The 9,553-nt window shown below is 36.6% G+C and overlaps 1 protein-coding gene across 1 annotated transcript; it reads left to right on the forward strand.

Moving 5' to 3' along the window:
• The first annotated feature begins 305 nt into the window (after nt 1-305).
• On the forward strand, nt 306-8,397 carry LOC147869157 (squamosa promoter-binding-like protein 12). Its single transcript, XM_087326924.1, has 11 exons — nt 306-459; nt 1,301-2,470; nt 2,556-2,740; nt 3,044-3,708; nt 4,302-4,379; nt 4,561-4,668; nt 4,766-4,889; nt 4,969-5,101; nt 5,336-5,513; nt 6,578-7,195; nt 7,478-8,397. The coding sequence occupies exons 2-11, from the start codon at nt 1,782-1,784 to the stop codon at nt 7,949-7,951; spliced, it is 3,252 nt and encodes a 1,083-aa protein (XP_087183050.1). The 5' UTR covers nt 306-459; nt 1,301-1,781; the 3' UTR covers nt 7,952-8,397.
• Nucleotides 8,398-9,553: the final 1,156 nt, after the last annotated feature.

The raw sequence follows: 9,553 nt of genomic DNA on the forward strand, positions 1-9,553 counted from the left end.
TCTTTCTTCGCCCACACCACACCCTCACACACACAGGGTCACGCAACGTTAGCCTCATCTATCTTCTTCCTTCACACCGTCACACACTCGCCAATCCCCTAACCCTAATCATCTTCACTCCCACAGACACACAGACACACAGACAGAGAGAGAGAGAGAGAGAGAGAGAGAGAGAGAGAGAGAGAGAGAGTGTCAGACAGACAGACAGACAGACAGACAGGCAGCACAAAAGGAACAGTCGCAGACATCACAGAAGGAATATAAAAACACTACCCCTTACTTTCTTTCACTGACATACCAACTAAAGAATGAAACCCCCTCCTAACGCTAATCTTCCTTAACAGAGACAGGACAAGACGGAAATCAATAAATCCTAACCCTAATCAGCCTTAGGAACAGAAAATATCCTCTGCGCTTTTTTACACATATTGGAAGAGAAGATTCCTAATTCTTCATCAAGTAAGTCGTCTCCCTTTTTTCCTTTTTTTTGTTTGTTGCTGTGCCTGTTTTTTTTCTTTTTCCTTTTTAGAGGTTTACTGCATTCTCGCACTAATTTCTACGAAACCCTATAATGTTTCCGACGAAATGGCAAATTTTCATATTTCTTCTTCTTCTTCTGCTTCTTTTGATAACTCCATAGCTCTGTGTATCTCGTTAATTTTCTTATCAACGACCATGTTTCTCTCTACTTCTCTTCCTTTATCTCTCTTTTACTTAAAGAAATGTTTTTGCTCTCGCCTGGATCTTATAGAAACAGAGTTGATGAAATTGAAGGCTTGACTCTCTTCTGAATATTACCATTTTGAACAGAGAAGTTCATCTTCTCTATCGACAAAGTGTGTTTCTCTTCTGATGATTGATTGCTTCGTACAACAACTTTCGTTAATGCATGCTAACTTGTTTGCATCCAAGTTTTTTTTAATCTCCTTCTTCTGGCTCCCTTTGTAATGCTTTCTAATGTATTGGGTTTCTGTGTTAATATTATCTTTACAGCTCTTTGCATATGCTCATGACAAAGAGTACATTGCTTAAAAAAATTCAATTATTGCTAGAGCTTATTGTGCCTTTTCCTTATGATTCCATTTTGCATCTACTCATTAACAGAACGAAATTGCTTGATCTATTTTGCCTAAATCTAAATTCTATAACTAGTCTAGTCTATATTTCCTTCTGTAGGTTTTTGCATCTACTTAAACTTTTTCCGCTCATTATAGATTGTAATTGTGTTTACCATATTATTCTCTGTTTTTGCCCGACGAATTGTAAATCAAGTTTCACGAAAATTGTGATCTGGATGTAGGTGAGCTTTATTAAGTACTCCTCATCCTCCTTATGGACATGGAAGGACAAGATTTTAAAGCACTTTCAATCCTCTTCTTGAAGGAAATGAAATGATAAAAATTTGGAAGTATTCCTCTTCAAAGGATAAATGATTATGTGAGCTCCTTAAGGATTTCAAAAGATTAAAACGTGGAACAAAACATAATAATTGATGACTTCAGAGGACAAGATTCGGTAGTAATCCTTCTCCCTGAGAATGCAAAAGATAAAATATAGACGGAAACCTCTTACAGATTTCAAAGGATAAGATTTGGAAGGAAACGCCCCCGTAAGGACATCAAAGGATAAAGTTGTGGTAGTAGTATTCTTCCTTGAAGATTTCAGAGGACAAGTTTTAGACGGAAACCTCCTCCCTGAGGGTTTCAAACAACAAACTTTGGTAGGAAACCTTGTCCTTACGAACATCAAAAGGATAAGCTTTGGATCGGAACAACCTTGGGATGGAAAGAAATGTGGGCTCTCAAGTGGCTGCAGTATCAGAAGATTTTGGATATGGAAAGCATTCTCAACACCGCTTTCTTCCGCACAAGGTTCAAAACGTGTCATGGCTGTATCCACGGATGAAATCCAGTACAGAGGCACTGAACATAGAAGACACTCGTGATAGAGATGAGGGCAGTGCACCTTTGAAGTCATCACAATGTTGGGATGGGTTTTCTTTTATGGTGGATTCAGATATTGATAATGGATCATACAAAGAGAAATTATCAAATGGTTGCAGGAAGGATTTGCTTCATAGGAAGAGGCAAATAGATCTTGGACTTGATCACAAGAATGAGAAGGATATCACTGATGCTGAACTTTGTGCAGCAGAAGAAGAGAGGAGAAAACATTCCCTTTTCACAGATGACAGTCCTACACATGGAATTTCATCTAGCAATGAGGAAGCTAGTACATTTTCTCTTAAATTGTGCCCTGATTCCATTGATGATATTGCAAGGAATACAAAACGCATCCGCCCATCCTCTCCTAGTAGCCAACATCCAGTTTGCCAGGTGGACGACTGCAATGCGGACCTAACTCAAGCTAAGGATTATCATAGACGGCACAAGGTTTGCGAGTTGCATTCCAAAGCACCTCACTCTCTTGTACAAAGAAAAATGCAAAGGTTCTGTCAGCAATGTAGCCGGTGAGAGAAAATAAAGAAATAATGCTGTTTTTGAAGATAAATGAAAAATGAAGGGATAAAAAGTAGACTTTTTATGGAATTGTAGGTTTCATCTATTAAATGAATTTGATGAAGGAAAGAGGAGTTGTAGGCGGAGGTTGGCTGGCCACAACAAACGAAGGAGGAAGCCTCAATCTGATGTTGTTGCTTCAAATGTAACCTTGTTATCAGATGCCACTAGATCAGCTACCAATGTTTTGAGCATAGTTGCAACACTCTCTCACCTTCAATGTAAGAGTTTTTCGAAAACAATCTTATCAATAATATATATCATGCCAAATATGTTTCTAGAAAAATTCAGCAGTAAGAAATTTGGCAAATCTCATTTCAACAGTAATAACAAATTTCGTTTTAATGATAATAATAGTAGCGGTATTTGTGAAATTATTGCAGAAAGTTTTCCACTGTATTTGAGCTCTAATTCTACAAGTCATCGTACATTATGTTGCGATTGGATTAAGCTTTACATCCATAAACGTTATTGTATGTTTGTTGTCATTAGTATTGAGTTTTAAGATCTAGAATTCGATGCAGCGTCAAAGACAAAAGCAAATCTTGATAATTCCGGAATGAGCAGCAACTCGGTATTAGAGGGACTCAAGAAGGACTCTCTTGTGAAGCCATCTTTATCTGTGGGTGTCCCACAGAAGGCCATAGCTGTAGCTATCCAGAACATCTTGGGATCACAAATCAACCCAGTAAATGGAGACATGCATTCGAGACAAGTCAGTGAGCAAATACATTGTAATGGTCATAGCATGCATTCCCTTTTCCCACCTCCATTGAGCAGTCCTGAGGATATTGTTAGAGATGCAGGCAATGATAGTAATGGTGATCATCCGCCTGATCTGAATGGAAACTTGGATCATACAGATAATTCTGAACCTGGTGTGACAAAACAATATTTGAGTGATACAGGCTTTCATACTGAAGGAGGTGATACTGTTTCCTCCCCCGATAACAATGATATAAGATCTCCAGAAGAGTGGGATTTTTTTCCTACTGTGTCTGGTGCCGGATTCCATGAAGATAGAGACTTTAGAGTGAATGGAAATATAGAGGATTCTTCTACTTGTATGGGAAATGGCCTAAACCTTTCTAGCTATAAACAACAGATGGTTGAATCAACTCAGCAACTCATTGATAGCTTAGATTCCGGATCAGATCAGTCAGCTGCTAGTTCGAGCTCAGGAGGCCAGGTAAATAATTTACTCCAATGTTTCGATAACAAAGCTGAGCATAGATGTTTGCAACCCTTGGGTTGTGATTATGATCTCGTAAAGCCGTTTTAGTACAGATAATACCACTAATTATTGCTGATGTGATGATCTCTTCGGAAAATTATGGATACTTTTTATGATGAACATAACGTTAAGAGACGTGAACCCACAACCTTAAATTTACAAAGCATTAGATCTATTATCCCATTTCTGTTTATAATTTCTTACAGACTTAAACTTAGTGCTTTCTCATTGTGTTAGTGAAAGGAGGTGGGGTGCCCAGACAAATCAGGTGTAGGGAGGGAGAAAGAGGGGGAGAGAGAGATGATGCAGGCCTGCTGTGGAGACATAGAGCTCATACAAGTTTTCACCCCAAATCTAGGGTTTTGGGGGCTTTGGGACATCATTTTATGGAAGTGTTTACATTGGTCACTTAGGCAATGTGAACAGTTTAAAAAAGTCCAAATGGCCCAAAGGCCAGGAGATCAAATTAGAATGTTGAGTGCTTGTGCTTATGGTTGAGAGAAGGTTTTGCAACCAACTGACCTGAAAGGTTTTTCTGCTTTTGATAGGAGTTGAGTGGGCGCATTATTTTCAAACTCTGCGATCCAAGGCGTATATCGGATATCCCTCAAAGCCACCGATTGCAGGTCACTCAAATTTTGAAGTAGAATTCTTTTTATGCCCCTTCTTGATTCTAACCTGATTATTCGAAACAGTGATTAGGCACTGTGTTTTCTGATTATGTGCTTTGTTCTAATAATATTTCTTCTTGATAGTTTCTCATCCTAGAAACTTCACTAATCATGTGCTTGTTTCATGGGTTAACAGTTACAAGAGTGGCTTTCTGTAACTCCTTGCTTTATGGAGCAATATATGCGACCAGGTTGTATACTCCTTACAGTATTTATGTCAATGCATCATCATGCTTGGAAAGACGTACGCCCCTTAATTCTGCCTTTTGTGCACATCTGTTAGTTTTATAAATTTTTTGGCCTGTCTATAACTAGTGCTACCATACTTATTCTTCATGTAGTTGATTGCAAATTTGCGAGGAAATCTCAGGAGGCTTGTACAATTATCAAATTCACCTAGTGACATATGGAAAAAGGGCAGGATTTTAGTGCAAGTTGAGCATCAAAGGGCGTTGATTGTTAATGGTAAGAGTGCTATTGGGGAGAGATTTTATTGGGTTGAATTGTATTTTCTTTTGGTTGACTTTGTTGCCTATGGGGACAGGTAAGGTAAAAAGAATTAGATGCTCTAGGGTGAACAAAAGACCTTTGTTAAAGTATGTCCGCCCAATAGCCGTAGTAGCTGGTCAGGAAACTACTTTGACAGTATGTGGATATAATCTATCTCCACAAACAAAGTAAGTACAATTTGAAAGATGATTGGTGTTTTGAATGAATATGCTAAGCAAATGTTGTGGAATGCTTATAAACATAGCTATGCAACTTAAATAATTCATGTTTTCGGTATGTCTATGCTATATGTATAGGATTGTTGTTTTAAAAGAATATGCTAAGAAGCCAGTACTGCTCAAATTTTAAATAAATGCTGCTGTGCATCTTATTTATGCTCATTCCTCATTTGTCTATGTTAGGATTCTATGTGTGTATCACGAGAAATACATTATACATGAAGTGCTCCCATCAGCTTTTGGAGATGAACAAAATGAGTCTTCAACAGTTCATTCGGGAGATGGAAGTTGGGGAAGACAGCTTCATAGTGTCCAGTTTCCTGGTGGCCCTCCTAATGTGCTGGGCCGATTCTTTGTTGAGGTAAGCTTATGGAGCAATTGTTTTCGATTTTCTATTTTTTCTAACATTTCTTACGTTGAAATGCATTCCCCAAAATGATTGTGATTTGAATGTTAACATACACGGATCAAGAAGTTTAATGAAGATGCAAGTGTCTATCTTTAGAAGACAGAACTGTCTTCAAGATCTCACAGAAAATTGTTCGAGAATGATATTGCATGCTAGTAAATGGTAGTTGTGGTATGTTCATATTGATTTATGTAAATGTGTCTCTGAAAACGTGATTGCAAACAAGCACAGTCAGTCCTAAACCTGCTCATATAGATCTCTATATGTTTTGGAGCAGTCTTATTTTGAGCTTCTTTACCATGAGAATAGTCCTATGTGCGTTTTATCTCTTTGTTTTACTTACCTCCTAATGTATTACCAAGAGATAAAACTATCTACATATGGTCAGATGGCTTTAAATTTGAACCAGAAAGTAAAGGAATAGAATCAATGGTAGTTAATATTTCAGATGGCCTAATGAATTAGCATACAATTTATTTCACATTATTCTGTGGTTTTCCAATTGTATAATTGCTCTTATTGTATTAAATGTCATAGCCCTAACCCTATCAATGAATCTTTAACTTGTTATGTCAGATTTCTTTGATTTTGGGTTCATCTCATTTCATCAGAACAATTATGCAACTGAAGATCCTTATTAGGAGCTATTTATGATTGTAGTATTTATACTGTGATCTATTTAAGAATCTTCTCCACTTCATTTGAGAGAGATTTGTGTCTTACATATTTTCTTGTATATTTGCTCTCGATAGTGAGAAGATTATTTGACACGGATCATGAATGCGATGTTTCTTGTCTATTGGTTTCATATTTTACTCTATTATTTGGACAAATGGCAGAATGTTATGCAATTGCATCTTGCTATGCATTTTTATTCTTTTGGCTGTTTTTTGTTTTATAATTTATTCTATGTTCTTTTAAAATTAAAAAATGTGGTTTACCGAATGCAATTTTCTCATTGATTTGTGCATTTGTGTCATATTCACTAAAACTGGAATTTTTGATTTATATTCCAGGTGGAACGCGATCTTCTGGGAAACATTCTTCCTGTGATTGTAGCGAACACCGAAATTTGTTCAGAGCTTCGTTCATTAGAGAATGAGCTCGATGAAGATATCTCATCTGGCGACTCACAGATACACAAAGAGGCCAAAACAATGAAATTTCTACATGAGTTAGGATGGATTTTCCAGAGCACTGCGCGTGTGATCAATCAACATGATCATGCTGGCTTTGATCGATCCGTTCATAATAATAGTCACATTATGATTAATCCTCTTCATTTCAAAGGTTTGTTAAGCTATGCAGTTGGACGAGATTGGTGTGCTGTGGTAAAGAAACTATTGGATTTGATGTTTGATATTGGTAACTGTAATGAAAAAGAAGAAGACGATGATGAGGTGTTTAATGTGCTTTTGGAGGTGAATCTTATCCACAAAGCAGTAAAAAGGAAATGCAGATTGATGGTAGAGTTTTTGTTGCAATATAAACCGGATGTGATTCGTTCAAGAAAGTTTCAGGGTATGTTTACACCAGTTGTGAAGGGACAATGTGGATTTACTCCCCTTCATCTTGCTGCCACTATGTGTCAGGCTGAAGAGATGATTGAAATTCTGACTAATGATCCAAATGAGGTAAAATCATCATCACTCTAGGTTTTCTACCATTAAGATACGAAATTATCAGAGAATTCCATGACATTCGAAAAAATACCGAAATTTCCCAATTCTTTTGCATTGCTTGAGAAAAACTAATTATAGATTGTAATTCTAACTATAATTTATAAACAGTAAATTCAAGTAGTTTAGGAAGTGTTTATATCATTAGAAAGATCTTGAATTTTTTGAAGAGGGAATTACAAGAAGTGCATGTTTAGGGATGAAGGTCTTTCACATTTTGTTTTTTGTGATCTGTAGGTTGGCTTGGTTGGATGGAAATCCTTTTATGACAACGAAGGAAGGACTCCAGAATGGCATGCAAAGAATAGTGGGAATTTGGGCTATATTGGATTAATAGAGGCAAAACTATTAAGAAGGCGTTCTCCTTCGGTGAATATTACCATCCGGGAAATTGCTGAGGAATGTGAAGGATTATCTTTGCCTAAGGTGGAGACCACTGTATCACAAGATATAAGAAGTGCAATATTATTGTCAAGTGAAGCATTGACAAGAAGACCATCAGAGATATGCAAGGATTGTAAAACAATGGCAAGGTTGGTGCCATTGGGATCGTTGAAGTTTCATAATAGAATGTACAGGCCATTGATGCTTATGACTGTGACGGTTGCTGCAATATGTGCGACTGTTGCTCTGCTAATGAAAGGCCCTCCTCGACTAGACTCGGTTTTCTACTCATTGAAGTGCGATGGATTTGATTATGGTTCTTTGTAACATAATCAAGAGTAGTTTTTTAGTGTACAATATAGTATAAAGGTTATATTCATTTTTTATTATATTACTGAATCACTCGATTTTGTTTTTAAAGCTCTCTACACAAGCAAGGGTATGTAATGAGAGAAAGAATAATAACTACCATAGCAACCATTCTCAATACTCATTCCTTAGAATGAACTTAAAAAGCAGGTTTATAGTGGTGTGTATATATATATATGTATGTAAATAGATTTTTCGCAACTGACTTGAGTGACAGGAAAAATTGTTAAAAAGTTTCATTATGGTACACTATAGAAGACAACTGATCCTTCCAACTTTGGTATGTATATTAGTGGCTTCAAGCCCTTGCCGTTTCAATCAATTCTTTTACTAGACATGAAATTGGCATTGTACTGAAAATTTTAATATGCCATACATAATTAAAGAAAACAATTGTTTATATGACATGTATTCTTTATCTTATATTGAAAAATACTCTTGAATTATTTAAATATTGATTGAAAGTGTTCATGTTGCCTGACTTGGCATGTTCTAATGATTTTCATCAGAGATGGAAAAGCTACAATATTGTAAAATCTGTTTGTAATCAATTCTTAATTTTCAATGATCATTTTACACAAAATACTGTTATTTACATGTGTTTCTATGGATAACACTTTGAAAAGGATCATCAAGTTTTCTTTACATCCTTTCTATTGTTATTTTGCACTGAATGCCTTCATTGACATGTATTTCTTTGTGCGTTCCTCAAGTCCTTTATTTCTTCATATGATAGTTTTCCCGTTACCAACTCCCAAAACAGCAATTATAAATGTTCAATTTGATAATGTGTTGTTCAATGCATGTGCTTTTTATCAATTATCTTTTGGTTTGTGAATGGTGATGTTTGGGAAATAATGAAAAGTTTGTGGGAGTTTGTGAAGTAAAGAAACACATCAATATTTTTAGAGTTTTCCTTGTTTTAGTTGGATGATTTAACCATGGTCGGCCAAGTAATAATGGGTATGCGCCAGGTGCATCAAACTTCGGCACAATCGTTGAGATTTGTAAGAAGTGTCTGCCAATTGATAGCTCTAATTGATGAATTAACCCCAATGGTCATATTGAACTTGTATTAGCCATTCATAGCCAAAATGGAGACACTTCCCAGATGATCGCAGGTGTTTTTGCTTATCACATCGACTCTTGACATGCCGTCGATGATGTTGTTCGGTACCTCCTAGCCTCGTATGATTACTTTTACGGAAGGACTCTGCTCATCCATAATCGTTGGTCCATTAATCGGATTAGTAAAATTCACCATAGCCAATTGTGACTCCTCTGTGATTATTACTGCTATTGTTTCAGTAAATCTCAAAACTAATTTTAATAAGCTTGCCAATGGTAGCGTGATCCGACAATCCGCCAAGACTTGCATGTGGTATCTTCGGTTGGTGGTTGTACTATTATTTATGGTCTGATTTCCGAATTCACTTGTTTGTCAGTTATTTGCTTACTTTCCTGAAGCATCTTGTCGACGTTGTTCTTATTTGTTTCCTCCACCCATTCTTTAGCAACTTTTTGAATTGCTTCTTGTGTTTCCCATTTTGACTGCTTGGT

This window comes from Azolla caroliniana, unplaced genomic scaffold, assembly GCF_043228905.1.
Source record: "Azolla caroliniana isolate FFs.n. ecotype wild unplaced genomic scaffold, voAzoCaro1.0.p SCAF_1, whole genome shotgun sequence".
Classification (NCBI taxonomy): Eukaryota; Viridiplantae; Streptophyta; class Polypodiopsida; order Salviniales; family Salviniaceae; genus Azolla; species Azolla caroliniana.

What these genes read in the sequence shown, in the direction of transcription:
- LOC147869157 (XM_087326924.1), top strand. Translation starts at nt 1,782, where the DNA reads ATGGAAAGAAATGTGGGCTCTCAAGTGGCTGCAGTATCAGAAGATTTT. An exon ending in ATCATCATGCTTGGAAAGAC is followed by an intron (nt 4,669 to 4,765) that starts GTACGCCCCTTA and finishes TTCTTCATGTAG; the next exon opens with TTGATTGCAAATTTGCGAGG. An exon ending in AATCTATCTCCACAAACAAA is followed by an intron (nt 5,102 to 5,335) that starts GTAAGTACAATT and finishes TGTCTATGTTAG; the next exon opens with GATTCTATGTGTGTATCACG.